Source organism: Aquila chrysaetos, chromosome 10, assembly GCF_900496995.4.
Source record: "Aquila chrysaetos chrysaetos chromosome 10, bAquChr1.4, whole genome shotgun sequence".
NCBI classification, from domain to species: Eukaryota; Metazoa; Chordata; class Aves; order Accipitriformes; family Accipitridae; genus Aquila; species Aquila chrysaetos.
Window position 1 is genome coordinate 38,996,691 of NC_044013.1, and position 24,909 is coordinate 39,021,599.

The 24,909-nt window shown below is 41.1% G+C and overlaps 1 protein-coding gene across 3 annotated transcripts in view; it reads left to right on the top strand.

The window, feature by feature from the left end:
- The window catches only part of PIGL (phosphatidylinositol glycan anchor biosynthesis class L), a 62,794-nt gene that overhangs the window by 16,736 nt on the left and 21,149 nt on the right, over positions 1-24,909 (top strand). For all 3 annotated transcript variants that reach the window (XR_005933331.1, XR_005933332.1, XM_030027448.2), the window contains exon 3: positions 23,689-23,779. Coding sequence is in view for 1 of the 3 variants with exons in the window: in XM_030027448.2 (XP_029883308.1) it covers positions 23,689-23,779 (91 nt within the window). In the remaining 2 variants the exon portion in view is untranslated. The remainder of the gene's footprint in view (positions 1-23,688; positions 23,780-24,909) is intronic.

The window sequence follows — 24,909 nt, forward strand, 5'->3', positions numbered from 1 at the left end:
CCCAGAAAGCAGGCCTCAGACATCACTCCATACATTATGGCTTTCCCAAATTGAATGCAAGAGAACATTTAGCTGAAGAAGCTCAGGCAGTTGTGATTTTGTTAGATACGTTTTTAGACCTGTCTGTCAGGAGTGCCTCAGAACACAGAATGAAGTCTAAGATATTTTGGAGAGAAGGAACAATAAGGCTGGAATCTTTTCAGTCACTGAAGTGCCTCAGAATCACAGAGATCTTCATTGTTTTTACACCCCATCTACTGATGACTGTTCTTATAGCCTGTAGCATTGTTTGTTTTTTTTTTTTTTTTTTTTTTTTTTTGGAGGTGGTCAGATTCTGATCTTGGTCCTGCCGAAGTAAATTTGGAGTATTTCCCTTGCTTTCTTTGAAGCTACTGCTGTGTGTGGCTGAGATCACAGTGTGCTCTTGCGGATAGATCACAGTGTGGTCCTGCAGATAACCTTTCGATGGGGAGTTTTCCATTATAACTTTTGGACCATCATGACTGATGAAAGGTTTGAATAATCCAGAATCTTTTTCACATCTTCCAGTTTTCTTGACCATATACCCTGTAGTGTATTCTTTTCCTGGGCAACTAAGAATAGATGTCTGTGTTCTTTACCTCTGCCTGTTGAAGACCAAACTGTGGCAGACATCATGCATGTTGGAGAATTCAGGCTGCCTTTCTTTACAGATTATTTTGACTTCACTGAATAATGAAAATCCAAGTACTTAAAACTTTTTAAAAAATCTACTTTGTTTTGATCGTAGGGATCAGGTAAGGGTGATGGAGCTTAGAAAGGCTATTGGTAACGTCTAGGAAAATTTCTGAGTAATAGCATTTAAGGCTGAGTATCTCCTTCCAGTTTTATATTCTTGTTGTTTTACAGACTTCAATGTGAGTTAATGGCTTTTCAGCATAATAAAACCATCTAATTCTGTCCTGTTCTAGTCTTTATTCAGTTCTGGCATTGAGAAACCCAGACATTTTTGCAAACCAAGTTTGGCTTTTAAAGCTGAACAAGGAAAATACAGGCAATACTGAGAAGAACAGGCAGCAGTAGGTTGCCAGCAATTCCTGGAAATAATGGAGTTTCACAACCATTCCCTGCAGATTGGACATTTAGGGAGGAAAAATATCCTTGTGGCTTACATGGACAGAATAATGAAGATGCAAAGTCTGTTGAGACAGTTTATTATGGTAAAAATTCAAATGCCATTCTTGGGTTTAAACCAAAGAGCAGCATATCAAATCCCTCAAAACGATGACAGCATAGAAGTAACACAGGTCAGAAAATTGCATATGCTCTCTCCTGAACTTGCTTTTAATGTTGTGTTAGGCTGTACATTTTAGTTGTCCAATGCCTTTGAATCTTTAAACAGTTTCAGCTGCAATAAATGTGCTCATATAATCATCTTTTGAAATATGAACATGTTAAACAGGGATGAAGAAAGTTGGTATTTCTGTAATACCCTTGTGCTCTTACACTGTTGGCATCTGTGACTGAGAGCCAAGAAAATGACAGCGCATGTCAGAATGAGAGGCATAGAGAGGACTTGTAGCAGGCAGACACGTACACACAATAAACATCCAAGCTGAGGCAGCATTTTGAAAATCGCCTTCTACATAATGAAACAGAAGGGGTGGTAAGAGAATCTCCGTAGCTTCATTCAGCGATGACGAATTATTTCATTCAAATTCGTAGCAACTCAGAAAATGTCACTGTGTTGCTGGAAGACTTGGGTTGTATTGCTTACTACCTAAATTGAACTAAGTTGAATTAAACTCTTAGCTCAGGAAATGAGAGATGGAAAAGACTCTTTCTCCCATAGTGGCTCTCCAGAATATATATTTTATCTCTTGGGTTGTCAGCCATGTGAAGCTTTTGGGATGTGACTTGTAGGATAAATAAGTTTGGTCATTCTTGCTGTGAATAAAAAGAGTAAAATCCTACATTTTTATAAAGGCTTTTTCTTCCCCAAAAGAGTTCAGAAAACATCACAAATCATTAGCATATCAGAGCTGTCACTGAAAATACAGTAGCTTCTGGGTTGAAACAGCAACTGTTAATAGCACTTAGTAATGGCATGTGTATGAAAAATGTTTGCTGCTGTATATTTGTGCTCTTTCAACTGAATGAACTCAAAGAGTTTCTAGGCTGAAAATGAGGTTGGTAATGCAGAAGAGCAGTGCATGTATGTCAGTGAACGAACAGATGCTTGCGGAAGACTGTGGGATAAACAGATGCCGAGAAATGCTGGTGTACGAAATAAGCCATTTGTGCCCATTTGGGAGCTCTGCTGCATAAAGTAAAGGATGCAGCCTTCAAATTTAAGTAGGTTATGATGTTCTCCCCTATGGCTGGGGTTAGAGGCCAGTTCAGTTAACTGCAGAGTAGTCACTTTGTGGAACAAACATGAAAGCACTAAACTAAAATTGTTTTTCAGAGAGCAATGGCTTCGTATGGGTGCATTCCTTTTTTGTTTTGCAATGTAACCCTATCTTTACCAATTAAAGTAACTATTTAATGGTTAGAATATGATCTCTCAGCTTTGAGCACAAACCCTGTTTATCCCTTTTGTGGGATAAAATATATTTAGTCTTGCTTTATTTGTAGTTATTATTCCTTCTTAGTGTTTTAACTGGTAATTAACCCTATCCTTTGATAGTTGTTTACAGCTGGGAACAGGCTGACAAGAATGGTGCTCTTTGTTCTGCAGTAAGGAGGGAACCGTGCCAGGTAGCTATCCTGTATCTGTTTCCCAAACTCAGGTAGCCATCTCCTGGGGCAATCCCTGTACCAGGAGAGAGGGAAGAGCAGTCGTCTTAAACATGGCTGTTCACTGCCAGTCTTTTCTGAGAATGGGAATCGGTTGGTTGATTGATTTTATTGACAACTTATTGCAGGCAAAAGGTGCCAGACTGAAAGCACAGGTAAATGGTAGACATAGGTCTCACGCAGTATTGTTCACAATGGAGCAACTCTACACACCAGTGCATGTTGGTACACATGCTTGTTGTTGCTTCAAATTGATTGCTTGTATCTGCAAGAAGATTACTGTTCAATGCGATACAACTTTTGGCCTCATTCCATGGATGCCAATAAGAAGATTAATTAGAACAGTGCTAAAATGTACTGGTATTTAAGGGAGATACTTTTTTTTTTTTTTCCCTGTGCTGCCTCATCTCTTATTCCATCCCAATCCTTTGTGCATTCTATTCAAAGAGGTACTGTAGAGCAGAGTTGAAGACCCTCTGTACAGAGTCCTCATACAGCTTCTGCTATGTTTAGTGCCCTCTGTATCTACAAGGAGGTAAGGAAGCACTTTTTGTCTCCATCCCTGTATATCCTTATTCCAGGAGAATGGGTGTGCTCTTGCAAGAGCAATCTGGAGCAGTGCTCTGCCAGCACAGGATGTTTGATATACAACACGTTCAATACTCCCTCCTACAGTGGCTCATTCTGTTGACGCTCACAGTATCCTTGTACAGTACCCTTGCTGGGACCTTCACACAGCTCACAAGCGATCTGTGGCTCCACAGCAGCTATATTACTCCAGTAATCTCCAGCCAGTCTTGGTGGTTGGACTTTCCCAGTGACCTGTATTAACCAGAAGTGTCTTGGGAGGTTTCCCAGTTCTGCCATTATGCTTTTGGTGTTCACAGCTACAGTAACAAACTCCTGACATTTATACCCAGCTTGTGCTCTGATTGCTGCAGCTTGGTGCCTGTTTGCACATGGGGCCTTCTGATAAGGCAGGCATTTGACCTTTCTATTCTTAACCCATTAACATTTAGAAAAGCTGCTCCCCTCACCTCTAGAGGCTGTGTTCCTCCCCCTCCCCCCAATATCCCTGTTCCTGCCAGATAAGATTACGCCTGGGTTATATATTGATCTAACAGCAGAGTGCCAAATGCAGCCCACACCAGTTCAAGGGCAAATACTGAATCCATATGAGTGTGTTCACGTGCTTCTGTTCAGTAGTGGAAAGGTAATGACCAATGGCTCTTTTTGCCCTCTCAGCAGAACCTGAGGGCAAGTGCAAGGGTATCAGTTCTTTATTGTACCAGTAAAATGAACATCGTGGCTGCAGTAGGTACCAGTCCAGTTTGTTGATGTTGCATCTTTGTGCTGTTTCCTCTTCTTCATCTGCACTTAAACAGATGAAGGTGTTGCCTCATTTGCTTGAGGCAGTGTATTCAGTAACCAGAACGTGGAAGCGAGAGCCAAGATTCCTTTGTTTTCAGCCAAGCCTAGCTCAATGAATGCTGCACTGTGTCACTTGAACAAATCTCTTCACCTGTGCATATGTATTTCCCAGTTTTTGAAAGTGGGAACCTATTAGCAACCTAGTGAATTATAAATAGCAAAAACCATTATGGGAAAGTGGGTATATTGACAAATGTATATAGCCATTTATAGTCAAATACAAAGTCATTCATTCTTTGCTAAAAATTAGTCCTTGAAGTATTCCCAGATGTATGAAGTGACACTAAGAAGCTCTAAGGGAGTAACTGCAGATAGCCAGTTAAACATCAGCTCCCAGTGCCATGGCTATCACACAGAATGTGAATGGGACTATGTGAGCAAGGGAATAACAGAGGAGTAAGGAGATGTTACTGCCTCTTTGTGTATTGTTTGAGAGTCTCTTGTTCTAGTTCAGTATCTTGGTATAAAATCTACGTTTCCAAAAGGATGTTGATGTTTGAAAATACTTGGGAAACAGTCACCAGAATGATGAACGATGTGGAAAACAAGCCTAATAATGGATGTTTAAGATTCTTGAGCTATTTGCTTTATCCATGAGATGACTTGATAGTGATATAGGAGGATCAACATGGGGAAGAGGTTTGTTGGGTGAGGTCTGTTGAGCTGTTACGTAGCATGTCGTATGAGAGTGATGACCACAGTGGTCCCTGCTGGCTTTAAAAATCTATGACAATGGTAATAACTACAGTCAATCATAAGAATTAATCAGCGGGCAGGCCTGATTTTCCACTGCAAAACCAAAAGCCACTGGAGCAGGATGGATAAAAATTTATTGCAATTATTAATATTTTATTATGTTAAATGGTTTAAAATAAAACATTGTGATTTAATGTGCGTTTATGACCATCTGTACTAAGAACTAAGCTTCAAGTAGTCTAATAAGATAACTTACATGAAATTAAAGAGGCAGGCAGTATGCTTTTTCCTGCCAATGTTTAAGAGAAAGTAAAACCACTGAACTGATGGGGGTTTCTGACTAAGCACTAGACTTTTTTAGAGTGAACAACTCCATTTTAGTTGTCTTACCCTACCTAATTCAGAAACTAGGAAATTCAGAGTTGAGAGGCTCATTGAAAACTGAAGGAGGAAAGCTTTTTTTGTCTTGTGGTCTGTGAATAAAAATAGATGTGAAAGTCTGTTCTACTAATTTTTTAGATGCCTGAAAAGCACGTGTGATCTGAAACCAACTTCTTTATCTCCTTAACTACACTTAATATTGTCTTTGTTTACTGGATCTGTTAGTTTTTAATACCATGTTTTGGTAAGCTTTTCCATATATTTCTAGAAATTCTGATATAATTTACCCAGCTGTTAGAAAACAATTATAAAATACTGTTCTAATGACTTTGAGCTCCAGCTTCCATCTCAACTCAAAATTGCACAAGCCATGACTAAAAATTCATTTAGCGGGGAAAAATACATCACTCCATGCAATAAACTGTAAAAATTAAATTCTGTGCTTAGCTATAGAGTTGTTTTAGAAATACCTAAATCAGTTATTTAAAATGAGTGGGTTGAAATCAACCTGTCCTACACTTGCAGACAGAGGTAGGTAGGAATTCTGCTGTTCGTGTGCTGTTGGAGTGATCCCACCATTTGTGAATTTCCCTGTAAGTGAAAAGTAGCACATCATCGCCAGGGATCATTGCTGCATTGGGCCCTTACCAAGTTGTTGTCTGAGGTTGCCTGTAAGGCAGTCACTGTTGTAATGTCAGAAACGATCACTGGCCATTTGAGCAGCCTAATTGAGAGAGACAAGGCATAGGAATGGAAATGCTCCCTGCCAATGCTTTTAGAGCTCCTGATTTATGTGGCTGGGGTTTTTTTCTTTTTTTTTCTTTTTTTTTTCTCTCTTCAAATGTTCCATGAAGTAAATTTTTTATTAGTGACTCAGAGCAAAAGAAAATTTCAGATTTTTGTGATAATATATTAGTTGTCTGGGCAAGCCTTCAACTTAAAATGTTTTTTTGGCTTATCCAGTGTACTGTCCATGGTGGGATGTGAGTATGTGAGCCCCTAGTTACAATTAAAACACCAAAAGCATGGACATAGGAAGCAATAAAGCATTATGTAGGAGAAGATTCATCATTTTTGTGACTTTGTTTAAAGAAAGCCCAGATGTGGGAGTAGATATCTACTGAATCAATCATTTTCTAAGCCACAGATGACCAGAAAATTAATTAAAAAGTAAAAAAAAAAAGAGAGATATTGGAGAAGTAAACCTGCAGAACTTAATGTTTAAACAATGTAGCCCAGACTAGTTTGGCCTTAAAGTGATCTGCATTAACAGTAATTTATTTGGGAATGTTTAACCCTCAGGATTTAAATTCGTGAGATAGTCTTGTTCAGTGGTTACAAAGACTGGGAGACAGGATTGCTCCAGTTTGCTTCTGCTGCAGAGTGTGTCAGGAGAGACAAGTGCCTAAGCAGAGCTCCAGTACGGAACAGTATTTTTGCCATTGACTGCAGTGGTGCCAGCATTTTCTGTCCTCTCCATGTCACATTATCCCCATACAGACATTATGAACATAGTTGTTATACCTCAAAGGGAGGACAAGGTGGCTGCTGGGTCACATATTTAGAGAAGACTTGCAGATCTTTCAATGAAAGATCTGATGGAGTGGCACATTTTTATTAAAGCGTTCTCTATTCATCTCTTACTCAGCAGATACAGCGAGAAATTCTGAAAGCATTGTCCTCCCTGAGATGAGGAGGAGGGGTATGTGCATTGCTGTGCAGGGATATTGCTGTGCGGGGATAACTTATGAGGGTCCCCAGAGCAGTACTGCTCCATTAGCACAGCCCTGTGCCCATATAAATTAGCCCTGCCTCTCAGCTGGGTGGATGAGGGTGAGAGCTGCTCTGTGCTGATGCAGCAAGACTGCTGTTCTTGCAAGAGCTAATTATGCCATTAGCGTGCAGATCTCTGCACCTCCCTTCTTTGCAAGCTTTTTACATATTCTGGGTGGTCTTGTGTGTCTAAAGCAAGACAGGCTCAGAAGATGTTAATTTAGATATACTTCTGCTAGCAACAGGTGACAACAGAAATAAAATACTTAAGAATACTTAGACTTGCAAAACAGCACCGGGGTCAAGGTACTTGCTAACAGCTCGATAGAAACACCTTTAATAATACCTTATAAACTTTCCTGGCTGCCTAGCCTATTTACAGTCCTTGTCCTTACCCCTTATCCCTTTCAGAAGATCTGTTTCCATTTTGATTCAGGGATTGCCCAGCAGGACATTTATTTGTCTTAGCACACAGGGACAGCTGTGTTGACAGTCTCTACTGCCTCAGGGCGTTACAGGCTCTCTGTAATCAGATGAGACCTGTACATGCTTCGGTGCCTTAGCAGTGAACTGAAACAACCTTTGTCCGTTTGGGATGATAAAGGAAGTGACCATGTTTAGAAGTTTGGCAGTCATTTTGTGAGATCCTCTAAAGGATACATGAACTGCAAAACCAAATGATAGTCCAGGAGTCTGTTTTACTGTAGCAGTTCATCAAGCAGCATGAAAAAAGCATGGTCTGGTGTTGGAGAAATACATACAAGAAATGCAGATGAAGTTAACTTGTAAATATATGTCGAGTAATTTTTGTATAATGTCTATCCCCTATATCGCTATCCAGTGTTATGATTTTACAGCTGTACAGATCTGTTTTCTGAAATGTTCCTTTTTCTTCCTTTGTGCTGTGTGACAGAGGTAAATATGCAACTGCAACTCTTTCTATTTGAGGAATCCTAGGAGTTACTGGTAACAATAGTAGATAAAAGTTAGGCAGAAACGGGATTTTTAAACTGCTAGCACACCATTTAAAATGCAGTTTGCATAGCAATAGCAATGACCAAATCCCTGTTGAATACTAGCCAAAGTATCCATTGGTGTGTTTTATTCATGCAGTGTGACAGTGCAGTTAACTCAAGTCTGTATTGATTCCATTTATTTCAATTTAGAAAACATCTCCACTGAGTATTTGATGTAATTATTATAAGGACAAGGAGCAACATTTAGGACTGACAGCCACACATAAAAATAAAAATCTTTTGCAAAACATTCTGTCATACTGCTTCTCGTAGGAGAACAAGTCAGACTTAAACAGAAATAGATTCTGCTGTCAAGGTTCTTGCTGAAAATGCCCTTCCTCCAGCTCTCTTATGATTACATCAGGAGACTATTTGTTTTAGTGTCTCAGATGATCTCCACAGCTGCATTATTGTACAGAGAGCGAGAAAGACAGGCTTTAAGGTAAACAAGCTTAAACACACTTAATAGGTGAAACATGCACTTTACATTGTACCTTGTAACTAACAGACATCCTAGAGTATTGACACAGTGTAAATAGGTGTTTATAAACTCACTGCTTCTTGTGAACCATAGGGAGTGCATAGCTAATACATACATACAGATCCATGGTACATAGTAAATGGCTATAAGTTACTTGGTTGTCACAGCTATCTACACAGTCAGAATTGTTAGAATGCTTAGGCAGGCCAAAGGTTGTGAATGTGAGACACAGAAGTTTGAGAAAGTCCATTCAGTGAAGGAACCTACGTTAATTAGCTCTGCCACTTGTTGCAATTGTTTGCTTATGATGATTAAGTCACACTGATCTGGTCAACCCGGGTCAACCACAATGTTACCAAGGCAATTAAGTAAACCAGTCACTGCCCTTGAGTATTGCCTGCCACAACCCAGAGTGCTGCCAGCATCTGAGTATGGCAGTGTGAAATGGCTCACAGTTCCCTCCTCCAGCTTTGTCTGGATGTTGGAAAGGTGATGTGATGGAACAGGACCTCAGTTCCTTGTACAAACAAGCTGTTGGTATAGCTGAAGTGTTGTTCAGGTCTCCTCAGCAGCAACAACCAAGATGGATGAGATACTCAAAACTGGACTGGATGTGACCACACAAAGATTCCAAACAGCGCAGTATGGTCTTGGCCATAATGTCTCTAGCACACCAGAAGAAGAAAGCACTGGTAAGGGGCTACAGGCACTACTTAGTTCTTTAATCAGATTCAGGAAGATGTTAGGGCTGCAGGTAGGTAAAAGAAGAATGGTGGGCCTCGTGAAAAAATCATTGACACATTCCACCCCATAACAGTGTACCATTGAAACATGTCTCTATAACAGTCCCAATTCCTGCCTGTGAAGAATTTCCTTATTATATGCTGTTAGACTGGGAGGGGTGAGTGAAGGAGAGCCCTAGCTATCATTAAAAAGGAAAGGGAAAAGAAAGTCTCATCATATAAATCCATGTAGTTAATTTCCTCTTAGAAGATCTGTGCTCTGTAATTATATTGCCAAAGAAGCCTTTCTTCTTTTGAGTTCACGTGAAAGCTAAATCGTTTTATTCCCCTTGGCCTTAGTTCAGTCAGTATACATGAAATTACGAAGTTTTTCAGTTTCAGTGTAAGCTTGAATTAGAAGTTGCTGGGTGTGGTACTTCAGATTAGAGCAAACTATTAAAAAGAATAAATTCCTTAAAGGGACAGTGACTAGGTCAGGAGTGCATTTAACATAACCCCACCATCAAATAGGAATTTTGTTTAAGACAACCCAGCCCACCAGCAAAGAGTGCCAGCAATCCAGAATTCCCAACATACAACTACTATGAATAGAACAAGATATTCTGTTAGGAGGTAAGTAAAGCTGACAAATTGTTAAAAAAATATATATATAGGTATTTGCATTATAATGAGTAAAACAGTGTAAAAGATACTCAAAATAATATGTCAAAGTAGTGGGATGGGATTTACTAGTTTGCTCGTGGAGTTTTATTGTTGCTCTTGGTGGAGATACTGAAGCCAGTTTTGAGCACTTCAGATAATTTGTTCTGTGGGAAACGTAGCTGTTTTGATGATGCAACACCAACTTTTTTAAAAGGAGAAAACAGAACTTGATGAAGCAAATAGGAAGTGTATGTTTTCATTTGTCACATATTCACCTTTTTTCCTAATTTACACTAGATTTAGCAACTGTGGATGGTGTTTTATGACCCATAATCTCAGCTTTGTTGCACGAGAGATCAAGAACAAGGGAAATGAATGCTTTGCTGGACATCGTTGAGCATCTTTTGCCCCTGTAGTTTCTTCAGTCAGTTTTGGTTAAAAGGAAAAAAATATTTTTACTGCAGTGCAGGAAACTGAAATACTTTTAGAAACTGAAATGGGATTTGGGATGAATATTTTGTTATCTGATCCTTCTGTACCAACTGAAGCATTAAATGAAAACAGTCTGATTACAGTTCCATGCCAAGTCATGCCCCTTCTTCTAACAAGTCACGTATGAACTATCTCATTGTACATACATACTCCTCATACTGTAATTTCAATACTTCCTCATTTCAGTGTTGCAGTCTCTTTCTCTGCAATTACTATTTGCATTGAAATAATTCATTACATAGCCTTTCCTACACGTACATACGTTCTACATTCTTTATAGTTTTTGTGACTGTAAGCGTAACAAATCTTGTCTTATGTGCCATTTTCTCTTCTTTAATAGTTAATATTTAACTGAATTTTGTTAATTGTATAAATGTTCAGTCTGTTTTCAGATGAAGGATGAATGTTTTCCTGTTAATCGTTTTTTAAATCTTCTGAGCACTGAAAAGTCTGGCAAACAGTGCTTGAAAGAAGCAGAATTTGTGCTTATTTTGAGGTACAAAATGGCAGGGGATAAAAGGGGGGCAATTCAGAATTTAAGTTGGATGTATTCTTCATTCAGTCCATTCTACTTCATGTCATTACATAGCATCAGAAAGATTTAAACCCTTCATTTTGGAAAGAAGGGTCACATCTGTACTAAATTATGGTCTCTCTTATTTAAACAGTAGCATTGTTATAAATATTTTCTTCCTGTATTTCTGTTTCATAAGCCAAATACTCAGCATTTCTCTTATTCTCATAAGTAGCCACACAGTGGGCTGCCAAGGCTGGTTTATCGTTTGCCTTGGAAAAGATGTATAATATTGCAAGATAGAACATTGGCAAACAGAGGTTTGATGTGTAGGGAAGAGAGGTAAGGGGTTTGCAGAATTTGTGCTAATAGATTGAGGCTTGAATGGGAGTACTACATGGAGAGCTCATACACGAATATCACAGAATTCAGCCAGTCTTACCAGTAAGGGGCAGAAAACAGTTTACTGCAATGATCCTGTTTCTGCGAAAATCAGACTGAGTCATTGATTTAGTTCAAACTTTTCCAGTGCTTAGATTTTTAGTCAGACCTAACAAATTCCCATTCAATGTTTTCTATGAAGCATTTATATTTAGATGTAGGTATAACTGTGGATGAAGCTGTCAAAGGGAGTTCTGATACCAAGGCATGCCTGCTTTTCAGTGTTCTATCTGCAGGGTCTGTTCTTGTTACAATGAATTTATTACAGCAAAGAAAAACAATCCACACAGCCTCTTACTGGGAATAACAAGGTTTGACTGGAGAATGCAATATTTTAGGGCAAGATATGAGTTTATGTAGGCTACTCCTAAGTAACAAGTACATAAGGAAAAGTGGCCAGAATATTGACAGGAAGAGTCATCCAGGGCTGTGTCATACCAATGCAGTCCAGAGGACAGTTAGGTGATGCGGAGGTCAACACTTTGGCCATCAGCAGGTTTTAGGAGGTACTTTTAAGCAGCTCCTATGATGTTGGTGTAATGGTGGATAATTTGCAACTAACTGTTAATGTGTTTTCTTCTCAGTCCAAGTACCCAGGAATATATGAGGCTCTGCAGAGCGCCTATAAGAGGCCTGTTGAAAAATGGATTGTTATTTGCCCCAGGCAATAAAATGTATTCCTGGAGTGAGTGTGGGTGATGCAGTGCTGGGCTGCGGCCGTGCTGTGAGCCGGGAGCTCGCATGCTCCATTCCAGGCTCTGCCCCTGACTCAGCTCTGTTGCCTCTAGGGCTCTCTAGGGAGAGTTACCTGAGCTCTTAATTCTCTCATTATAAAATGTGGAGGTTATTACTTGCTTACTTCCCCATACCAGCCTCACAGGGGGTTTAGTTAATGAACATCTGTTAATGTGTGGAAATAAATGCTGTAAAAGTGCTGAAGTAGTAGTAGTCCTGCTCAAACAGTGATGGCATGGCTGCAGGTTGGTGATCTGCAGCTTTTTTTATGGGATTGTGCTGTAAGATTAAACAAGCGTTTTAGCAAGACACCTGTAGAGCACAGCTTCCTTGTCTCCAAGGTACTCCCTGTGCCCTTGGTGCTTGTAAGGCACTCCAGAGCCCAGGACTGGGACGCTGCGCCAGCACAGTTCTGTGCCACTGGAGGAGTTTCGTGCACCCCCATGTAACCCAGGTACGTGCAATTCATAGCACACAGCTCTTGATTGAGGGTATTATGTTCCCAGCTCCAGTTCATTATCCTCACTCATCTGCCACTCATTAAGAAAAAAAGGATACTGTTCCCTTCTTTAAATCTTATTGATTTCCTTACTGCCCACTCCTCGCTGAATGTCTTAATCCCGCTTGGTCTCCTGCAGTGGTGTTGGGAGGCGAAGCACCACTGACACTGCGCAGAGCGGCCTTTCTCCTGGGCCATTGCAGGCGGTTGCTGGAGCATGAAGCCCCTGTTCGCAAGAGTTAATTGTTTCCAGCCATTGGCAATCTTGGCCTGGTCCTAGAAATCCGGCTGGATGCTGGCGGCTGCCAGGAGCCTCCCTCTCGCCCGTCATGTGAGTAGTGTAAACAGGCCAGCAGTGCTGCCGGGCGAGTGGGAGGCTCACTAGTGGGCCAAAGTTCAGCGGCTGCATTACGGCCCCGCGGCAGCGCCGGCTGAGCAGGCAGCGGCGGGGTTACTGCCGATCACCCCAGCTGTTGCTATAGCAAAACCATTGCATAACGCTTGCATTAAATCAGAGCGCAGAGGAGAGGAAGGCTAAACGATAAAGGTCGTTGCGTTTGTACTCGTTTTGTTCATTGTTGCTGATTCCCGCTTAGCTCTTGCAAATTGAGTTCCAAACATAGTTCCTGGCTGGGCTGCTGTGGAAGCCGGTGTGGGTTTTCACCGGCTGCAGAGAGAGAGCGGGGCCTGGCCTAGAGCTTGCTCATGTAATCCTGTAATTGGGGCATTCACATGAATAGGGCTGGCAAGACAGTGCCTGCAAGAGGATTGTTTGCATGAGTAGAAACTTTGCATGTCAGTAAAATTTGTGGGATGAAGCTCACAGTTAAGATAGGTGTTTAATGTCTTGATACAAGCTGTCTTATAGAAGGAAGTGATTTGATGGTAGTAATAAAATTTGCACCCATCTAGAGAGCTCAGGGCATCAGAATCTCAGTGTTAAAGGGTGGGTACACCATGACTTCAAGAAGTAATGCTCCCATATCATTGCATAGATCAAATGGATTGCAGGAGATGGTTGTTTGTGGGAGGCTGAGGACTCGGGAAACCTCTTTTTGAATGGAATTGGTACAGGGGAGCTGGAATGTTGTGATATGGGAAGCTGCATTTGGAATCAGGCCATCACCGTCTTGAGATCTCTGCTGAAGTTGCATCTGCATTTATATAGGTTTTGGCATGAGAAACAAATGCCTATGAAGTGACTATTCTGTGTGCTTTCTCTTCCTAGATGATTAATTAAAATGGCTGAGGGATTTGGCTACAAGCTTTCTCCTGAGGTTTCTGCCTGCAACTTATTTGTTATGTGGAATAGACCAAGGTCTGTCTCTTTGGTGGAAGTGATTATGCTTTTGGCTCTCCTCTTTGAGGGTCTGGCCCATGCCATTAAGCCAGTGGCAAAGTTCTGTATTACTTACCTGGGCCAGAATCAGAACTGCAGGTTTTGCCTATACAGTATGATGTATTTATCATTCCAAGAGCAAACAGATTTAATATTAAAGTTGTGATGAAGTGGCGCTAGGTTTATTTGGCATATGCAGGTTGTGGTATTTCAGTCATTAACCTCTGAAGGATTTTGCTGGCTGCTGTGAGAGACTTTCTGTTCCTTCCCCTTGGGTTTGTACCCTTTCCACTGTGGAGTCCTTGGCATGTTACGATGCATGTCGGGAACTTCATGTGCCAGTAATGTAGTAAAAACCTAGCTAGGGAGAACACACTGCATTCCCCTTCAACCTGTCTGCTTACTACTCCTCTGCCAGGGGAGTGTGACCTCCTGCCCAGCAGTTTGAAACTGGAAGTCTGTCCTTCCTGAACCAGTGGTGCCAGGACTCGTTTTAGTTGGACATGGCTTCTTGGTACACAGGTTAATGTACTCTGTCCCAAGCTCTGCCCTGCTGCGCTGTTCTTTTTTTTTAAAGCATTTTACAAAACAAAAGAAATGAGTAAGGGAGGAGTGAAGTCCTGTGGTCTGCTGCTCAGAGTCCTGGTTTTGCTGGTGATTTGTATTTCAGTTTTAAAACATAAGTTTTGATGGTGGGATTGCTGGGCTTTTTGTTCTCACTCAGGACAACTTAGACTGTCAGGCCACGAATGAATTCCTAGGCACTATGGCAAAGCCAATAATGACAATGAGGAAGTGAGAACTGCTATGAGCTATTCTGGGAACTGCCTGATCATTTCATATAGGCCTAATGATGCTCATTCCTTATAGCACAGATGGTGCTTTTGGAGAAATGTGGTCTGTGTTCTTCCGCTATTATTGTCAGAAATATCAGAGTGGCCAGAGACATCCCAAAGTGGTAACTGAGCCCAAGGAGCTAGGTGTTAGTAGAGACTAGTCCACCTTTTTTGGATTCAGGTCAGTTTATCCCTCCTCTGGGAGCTGACATAGACGAGAGCAGATTGTTCTAGGAATGTGGAGCAAAATTCCCAAAGGCCACCAACTCCTATAGTCCATGTGCACTGTTCAAGCTTTCCACTGAGCATTTCCATCAAACATCTTCTTGGCCTTAGGAAGGTGTTGAACTGAAGTGCTGCTACATATATACCTTTGCCCAGCAGTTGTACCCTAAGATCCCAGACAGTTACGTGTTTGAAGATGTTTCTCTTATTAGAGGTATACAGATGAGATTGCCAGATGTTGCTAATAGATCTGTTGTTTGTCAGTCATTTGGGACAAATACTGGAAGTGCACTTTGCCAACGCATACTCAGAAAAAGGTTGGTGAATTCTTGTTTTCCTAAACTAGGTAGGGACTTTAATGGTCTACTTTCCTGCATACCTCTCCAAGACGTGAGTGGAATTGACTTCATTTCACACTGCACTATTGTCTGCTGCCCAAACCACATTTCAGTGGGCCAGAGGAGGAACTGCTGACTCATAATTCAGCATGGCAGCCCTAAATCTCATGAGACTACTAAGTCTGGCCTCTGACTGATGTTTTCAGTGAACTCTGTTAATGGCCCCCAACAGATCATACAGAAGTCCAGCTTCTATAAAATGAAAGGGAGGCTTCTTGCCCAGCACTTGGCAAGTCACTACCGGCAGTCTGTAATGCTGGAAACTGCTGGTTGTGCTAGAAACAGGCTAAATGGTGGCTGGCTGAAAATGTGTCGCTGATGTGGGATCTGTGGGCCCCACTCAGTCAATGGGCACGTAGTATATTCTGGTCACATAATGGCTGTCAGGGACAAAGGGCTGTAACTGGCCTTGGCTTGGCATGTAGTGTATGTGCAAAATGCAACTCAAACGTGAATGAAAGTTGGGAATAAAAAGTAGCATAAAACACAGCACCCAGCTTGAGGGTGAAAGGCAAAGGGGGGAACTGCTTTATTTTTTAAGGAATTCTCTTTAGAGACTTGAATTTAATTGTTTTGTTACTATTAGTCTCACCAGGGATCCCAGTATATTCTATGGCACTGTGTGGTTCTTGCAAACAACCCATTCTAGACTTCTGCTTAAATTGAAGCTAGGGCTTCTCAGCATAGGTTGGAGTGAATGAACTAGAGGCCCCTCCTTCCTCTGGCAGCTGAATTCAAAGCTGTGCGTGACAGCAAGGTATTTGGTGCTCACTGCCTTGTGTGATGGATCAATCAGTGATGATGACTACACAGGTTATGATGTGTCCTTCACACTAGTTCCTGAGCACAGTAATAATGAGTGTCACACGTGCAGTGTGACACTGGCACGTGAGACTCCCAGGCCTTGTTTCTCTTCTTGCAGGTCTTATGTTTGCAGCACAGCGTTGGGGCGGTGCTGTGTACTAAGTGCATGTCATCCACAGATGTGATTTGCTGTGTGAGAACAAGGATCAGATAAGGAGTGCGGGAAATATTGTTCTCCACCAGCGTGACCCTACTAGAAATCATGTTCCTTAGCTGCAGTATTGCATGGTGACACCTTGCCACTACGTGACCAAAGCAAGGTGCCCAGTAGGCGACACACCCAACCCCCTGTCATGTCCTTTGGCAAACAGGGTCTCCATTGTTAGGATAACATTTGGCCCAGATGTCTCAGCTTATGTGCTCTGGAGAGTCTGGGGAATTTTAAACTTTAAATATTGCTGTGTTTCTGCTAAAAAGGATATGTTTCAAGGAGTATTTCTGGTATTTGCAGCTGAAAGCAAAGCAGTTTGTGATGACACTTGATTTGGGAGTCCATTCACTGTTTGGCATCAGCCCCTGAGGAAGTGCTAACTGCTTGAGAAGGCGTTATCCTTGTTGCAGAGTTCCTCGTCACCATATGGGCAGAACTGTTCACCGTATTCATCATTTTGGAGCTTTGTGCAGTCTTTTGTGTATTTTGGGCCAGAACTTCATGTCAGGACTAAGATGTTGAACTTGATTCAATACTCCATGGGAAGACAATGCAGGGAGTAAAGGACAGATTTGTGGGGTTCCCAGTACCCAGGATTGCCAAGACATGTGTTTTAGGTTTCAATCTAGAAATCAGAGAACAGACATATCACTTTTCTTAGAAGTATCTCAAACTTCTTTACATAGTGTGAAGATACAATTATTTCCATTTTTGCAGGCATGAAGAGTGGAAGATAGGAAAGCTGTGACTAAATCAGTGATCAATTCAGAATTAGTTGAGCTGAATTTTGTTTCCTGTCTTACACAGCAGGGACTGATGTCCTCTCCAAACCAGTTTTTAAAAGTTACTTTTTAAAAGTAGCTTTAGCCACTGTAGTTTCTATGCATTTCTGTTTTTGAAAGGTACCATCAATTGTTTTTGTTTAAAGACATTGAATATGAACTTGTTCCTACAGAGCTTTGTGCTGTAATTTATCAACAAGGCGCTGAGGCACAGACGTCAAATGAATACCAGATTTCAAATTATGATAAGCAATTGTGTCATCTCTGTGAATAGACATCAATCTCTGCTGAGAAATCATCAATAATTCATTAAAAAAAATAAATGAGTACAGGGACATTTGGATAGGTCTTTGCAAACAACCAGTCCTGTGTTCTGTAATAATTCCTTTGAATTTAAACCCAAAGGATTCTTATTTCTCAAACAGAAGCACATGATCATGCCCAAGTCAAAAAGTTTGTTCCCTAGAGATCCAGTTACCATTTACCTTTGGGGAGTTATGGAGGTACTTGGAATATTATCTGTCAGAGGTGCACCGTGTTTTTACATAGCTCAGCGGAGAAGCATGCACAGCTTGCCTGGACTTTTGAGCAAGCTGAATGGAGTGCTGTCTGTGTTCTTTCCCTTTACGCGTGACTCCTGCCTGGTATGGCCACATTAGTGACATCAGCACTTACCTGGCATCTAAACTTATTTAATTTACCTTTGAAATTTGTATAAAGTAGGTCCAAACTTAAAAATTACAAAAGTTAAGGATAGGAGTAAAGGATTATATCCATTCTGCTTTTTTTCTTTTGTGAAATATTTGAAGTGTATTTTATTTTTAATATTCCAGTCATTGCCATTTTCACCACTTCCTTTACCCTCTACCTACACCAAAACCTAAGATTCTTATTTCCAACCTTGAAATGCAAATCTCAGAATAATTTGGGTTTCTTTACTATGAGGAGAGAGAGGAAGTTGCTGGTGTAAAATATTCAGCTTGAGCTTCTCTGTCGTAGGTGGCTTTTCATTTGACAGTTAGCATCCTGGTTTAGTCCATTTCTCTCCTAAATTGTAGATTGTTACATTCCAATAAGCACACAGCATCTGTTCTCTGTATAACATGGTGTTGGAAGATGCTGATCATTTGTCTAAGTGGGCTTTTTTCAGTTGAATCAGAGATGTTCATGCAGCTTAACAGCAGTATTTCCCTCCTGTCTGTAATTGGCCGTTATAGGAAGAGAAATTTATAAATAGTTATTAATGTAAGGATTTAGAGGCTCTGCTTCAATATCTAGGGCTAGCCTGTCTTAACTTATCTGAGCATAATCTCAAAAATAAAAAATCTCTGCTCTACTTTAGAGTGCATGAAATAATTTCTGTTTACACAGTTTTTTCAATTACTTTGATGCTATGATATAAAGGTCACTGATTGCCTCTAGTCATCACATGGCTTTTTCACTAATTGTGCACTCACGTCATTTTGTTCTATGGGATCTTTTGCTTTTTGATCCAGTTTCAATTGCCCAGATGTTCATTTCATACAGTTAACTTTGTATAAAGGGCATCCTTTGTTCCAACAAACACATTGTGGTCATTGTTCTCAGCTGGGAACCTAGTGCACGGCAGTTCACCTGTGTCCTATGTAATGCACCATCAAACTACTGACCTTTGTGCCGATTTAATGTAAAATCATTCATTGGGGAGAGGAGGGATAAGGAGGAGAAATTATGCAAAAATATTTCCTGGTCCCTAGCCTTGGATTGATTAAGGTCATGCTGCAGGATATAAAGACAATATGAAATGAGAAAGCTCTTTCGTCTTGACCCTCTTGGTGTGTAGTGGAATGGAAAATCACAATAGTATCTTCAAAGTTTTGGTCTGGTATCTCAGAATGTGTTAATGGAGACCTAAACATCTTCTAGAATGAGCCCTATTGCCACCTATAAAGGCTTCATGTCAAGGCAGAGAGAGTGCTTGCCAGATCCCATCAGCGTAACTGTCACATAACGAGAGGCACTGCTTCATAATGCACCTAGGAGCCTGAGGATTGTCCGATTCAAGATTTCAGGAGGGACAGATCTCAAGGTTATTCTAACTGCAAGTGTCCCATATAGGACAGCCCGTTTGCTGTTTGTTAAGCCACATGGACATCGCATAGACTAACTGTTTAGTTTAACTTAACCTTTAGAGCAGTCATGAGAGCTTAGTAGTTCACGAGCAGAGTAAATTCCATGGAAGGCTTTGAAAGAAGATTGTATGTATAAATGCACTGGCTGTTGCTAAAAGATCTGTGGAAGATGAGCACTGGAAAATCGGACAGGGATTGAGCAGTATATCATGTAAGAAGGGTGTAACTTGGCAGTATATATCTGTGAAGGTTTTTAAATCTTTGTCTTGGCCAAAAGAGACCTTCCAAATGACAGGAATCTAGCCATCTTGAGCCCAAATGTTCCTAGAAAGATGACCCTACAAAATTGTCTAGGCTACTGGCAGGGATATCATTACTGGCAACATGCACGGTGTTTTAATGGCCAAGGCTGAGGCATAAGAGGAGCTATGCTCCACAGCCCACAGCAGGCAAGAGGAGGAGGCCTGGAGAGGAGCTGGCATCAGGCAGTGATTCTTAACATTTCTTTCGTTCAGCCAGCTGTAAGACTGCTGGGCAAGATGTTCACGACATTGAATTTTGGTTTAATATGCTGATGTGATTTGCTGTGGCCCCCTTGTAATTCCCTGGTGCCTGGGACAACCACCATATTCTTCCTATGCAAACCTGGGCAAGGGAAACTGCAAGTGCCAGTGTCTGCTCTGTCTGCTCAGCTTGGCAAGGAGGAAAGCAAGGAGGTGAGGAGGAAAGCAAGGAGGTGAGAAGGAGAAAACCAGGGGTCCTGTCTGGTTCTCACTACCAACAGTGGATGGATAAATAGAAAGGTACAGGTTTTTGTTTCAGAACACAGTTGTGTCCCATGACCGGTCCTGCCGAAATCACTGAGCAGAGACAAACACTACTACATACTGCAGCAACTGCAGCACCATAATTCTCCATTTCTCTCTCACTTCAGTCTATAGATCCGTTGGCACAGCTGTAAATTCCCTGTACAGTGCACAACATGGCTTTTACTGAAAATAGCTGAGGAAACAACATTTCTGGAGCCTTATTCCATTAAAAGTATTTTTTTTTACTTTTTCTGTGCATCTCCCTATTTTTCGCTGGTCAACAAGGGCTGCAACCAAGCAGCCACCTGCATTCAGTATCAGTCACAAGGAATGCCCATAAACATCACTTCCAGACCATAATAGTTCGGTGGAAATGACGCCAAGTGACCAAACCCCTCGACCATTCCCACCAGCACCCTCCAGCAGTATGACCTGGAAGGCCTCCAGTGCAGGATTTATATCTTGATCTGTCGAAGTGACTGACAGCAGCAACAAGGAGCTCTCTGGGGCAGAGGACAGGGAGGGCAGGTGGGGAACCCTGTCTCCTGGGACAAGCTCCAGTCTGCTCCAGGGAATGTGCTAATTTTCGCTCCTTTATAGTCCTTTATCTCAGCCCTTCGACCTTGAGCTCAGAGGCATTATCAGCCTTAGCCAGAAAGGCAGTGTGGAGTTAACCATTTAAATGCTGAATGTTTCTGATACTAAGTCTTGAAGGTAAAAACACAATGAATGCAACTTATTTCAATAGTGCAGCAAGTCAGTGAACTTTTCAGGTTTGGTGAGGACTGTTTTATGATATTAGGAAAAATATTTTGTACTGAATAGATGATTTTGTGAACTACAGCAGTTTTCAAAGTTTGTATGCCCCTACAAAGTTCTTAGGGCATGTAGAGACCTCCTGTAAGAATGTATCTTGTGTGCATTGCTATAGGGTGCATGAGCTTGGTTTTCTTAGTCACCTTTTCATCCTTCCCTGGACCCAATTACTGATACCCAGAGCACAGGCAGAAAGTTATTGGTCTCATGTTTTCTGTGGGGTCCCTACTATCATCATAACGCTTAAATTTTCAACATCACAAAGTATTATACAAACTCTTACCAAAAAAAACCCCAAAAGAAGTTATTTCCTGGAGCAATCTAGATTAATGTATTGCCAGTTCTGTTACTGACTTCTCTGGTTGACTTTGGGTATGTCATTTAACCTGTGTGTCACTTTTCATGTTTGCAGAATGAGCTAAGAATACTTCAGTGGGGCATCATGACTATTAATGAGTTATGAATGTGCTTATGTACATACGTGTCTTGTTTGGCAAGATCAGCTTCTCTGTCTTTCATGCCTGACAAATACTATGCAAGAAAAAGAATTCCTTTTCCTTAGTGGGAGTGAGTGGTCTCTCCATGAGCAGCAGTAAGTTCTAGGGTAGAAGCACTTTTTTTTTCCAGAATATTCCTGCTTAATCAGTTCAGTGTTCATGGAGTTAATTTGCTCATGCCTTCAGATTGTTTTGTTTCCAGGGATTCTAAACCGTTGCCTCCAGCTGTTCATTTCCATTGAACTAGGGTGATCTTTATCTGTCTAAACTAGTTAAAACCTGCTCCACTACCCAGCAGCCTTTTTGGAGACAGCCCAACAAAGCTGAGTGCAGTGGCTGTGACACCGAAGCCTCCTGGACATCATAAATTCCAAGCCCTCCTTTTTTTTCTGACCTCTCACTGTTGGAGCACCCCTCCTGTTTTAATGGGACTCTTCACTTCTGCCACAGTTCCATTTAACCCCTGTCCAAAAAGGGGAATGATATTTGCATTGTAAGTGGCCAGTGAAGAATCCCTTTTAGACTAATTTACTACTTTAATGTTATCAGATTAAGCCTTGACATAACCTCAAAGGTACCATTCAGACAACCTAAGCACTGTTAGACCTGCACTTAGACTCTGCTCAGTGTGCGTGTTGGGATGTTTAGTTGAAGCATATTTTTAAAAGGTACTCCATTTAAAGCTTGCTGTGACGTGGTTGGACTTGTAATACCTTCAGGGTACACAGGGCCACTTCCTCTTCAAACATGAGATGTGAAAGTTTTTGTCTTGAGCAGATGAGATGCAGGTTTGTTAAATTGATGAGACAGCCACCAGATGTACCAAAGAATCTTTCCTATGATGAAATTCAAATGTCTTGTATACATCAGGCAAAGGTGCTTGCCTATACAAGAGGGAATTGTAAACAACAACAAAAAATTCTGTTGTTGGTAATACTGCTACAGGGACCATAGCTAGAATGTGTATGCTAATGTAGGAACGCCTTCCCTTGTTGCTGGGGTTTCTAATAGCACATTATTTTGGCCTGTGCTGAACAGGAGTATGTAACACAACGAGTAAAATGCTAATGGTCAGTTTGTACTTGAGGCTCTTCCTTCTACTGCTACTACTGTTAACAGCAGTGGGAAAATTTGTAGCCAGAAGACCTCTCATGAAGACCCAGGCTGAGCTTTACTTTGGAATGTGCCAGGGAGACATTTTCCTTGTTTTGTTGCAGATGTTACCGTCCTTGCTGTCTGGGGAGTCAGCAAGGCCCAAAGAGTGTTGGGAGGTAGCGCCCCTGCTCTCTGCAGCAAACAGCTGGATCAGTTCAGATCCAAACCCATGTGTCTATGTGAGAAAGCTGTGTAGTCAACTTTTCTGCTAAACCACCTCCCAGCAATTATCAGACTATCAGAGGAGGGAAAAGGTCTGAGAAAAAGACCAGTTTAACATGTCATGATTGGTCTTTAGCAGCTGTGTGTTATCCTATTGTTACTAATAACCTTTTTAACTTTGCAAGCAATGTTTTCTTGGCATCATTCAAACATAATGACTGGGAGGTCAAATTCAGCTCTCAGCTGTGTAAATGTGGAATCATTCTCTTGGCTGTCTGGTGTTATTTTGCATTTTGCTTATGGTCCCTGCCCCTAAAAGCCTGCAATCTAAAATACCTAGGCAGAGTATTCAGTCATAGTATGCTTTGCATATCCAGTTGGTATGCATAGCATAAAATAAACAGATGAGGAACTACTGTCAAATCCATGCAATATAATTATGGCTCTCTTGTCCTCTATTTGAGGTTGATGGGTTATTCCTGTATAAATGAGAGCAGGAGTTTGCTTGTTACTTTTCATATGTAATTCACCAGTAGATTGTGATTGGAAAGTCTTTCAGGAAAATGTGTTTTAAAAGAGGTTTTAAATAAAGAGAGAAAGAAATTTGATTGGGATGAATAGACAACAAGAATCATTGGACAAAATAGGTGTTGCTTAAAGTAAAGCAGTCAGAAAGTCTACCTTAATGGTAAGAAGAAATGGATACCTTGGCAAATCTATGAGGAGGGTGTTGGATCTGCAGTTTCCCTTTCAGCCCTCCAATATACAAGCTTGTGAGACTCTCTAAGTAAGGTTCAGGGGGTTTATATGGTAAATAAATTTATCTTGATTTCATTCTCTGATAAGAGGATCTCTCTTTTCTAGCATGGTCTTTATAAAGTTCTCAGCAGCGAAGTGACTAATTGCGCTTCTCATTTTCAGGGATCTTCCAGATAATCCTGCTGTTGAATGGGACACACAGCTCCTTGCTGCCTTCGTGCTAAAGCATATAGAAGCCAATAACATCAACCTGGTAATGTGAAACTTTCTACAGCATAGGCAATTCCCACATTACTTTTGAGCTAGCGTTCTGGGCTTTTTCCTTCCCTCTGAAAGCTTTCTTTGAGGTCTTTAAAGTTAGGATTTTGCTTCTGGAGTCTCTGTGAAATAGCCTAGGACAGGGAGAGGGTATACTTACTCATTTTGAAATATTTGCTTTATAATGTTTATCCATTTCTCTAGCTAGATCTTATGAAGCCTCTTCTGGGTTGTAGTGTCACCAACCTTCACTGAAGTAGAAGCTTCAAACTGGTTAAAAACTGCAAACTCTGTTGGAACTAGTAAGTTTCACTGTAGTAGATCTTGGGGTTCATTAATTGTAGAAGACCCTCTGAATAAGCCCAGCTGAATTTCAGGTCTAAAATGATACCTGAAAGCAATAATTTTGCATTTTGTAGTTTTAGACTTCTTGTGAGTATTTGTACAGCTCCTATGTCTTGACAAGTAAGACACGGTCATTCTGATCCTCTTTCAAACACTTTGAACAACTGCTAGAAGTTCAGAACAAATAGAATTGCTCCATTGAAAAATATGGAAAAGGATGATGGTGTAGTTCGGATGTATCTTTTCTCTGGGGACCTTTCTTTGCTTCCCAGTGAGAAATGAACAGTGGAGGAGTTTTTGCTTTTCTAATTCCTCAAATGTTTTCTACATTTTAAAGCAACCATTTTGCCCCTGTTGCTAGGTTTCATTGATGAAGAGAGCCCACCTGGGATTTAGGCTTACATTTAGGCTTAGATTTGAAGTACATTGGCAGGCATGTGTTAGAGGGCTAGATTAGTACAGTTAGGGGTCGGGATTGAAGAATATTAAACCAGGGAGATTTCTGAGCACTGGTATAGTTTGGTTTTGGTTTTTTTCCCCCACAAAACAGGAATAAGGGCCTAAGCATGGAAAAGGTTGTGTTCTGTTCTTTTCTGCTGAACCTTGCTGTGATCAGGCATGTCACTGTCACACACTGATTAACAGCAAAATCACAAAACTCTTAAAGCCTTTCAGCAATTCACAAAACAAGAAACCGCATCTCCTGTAGCATTAAAGCCCCATGAGCAAAACCCAGCATCATGCATCCAACTTTATATTGATTCTGAGGCTAATTTTCCA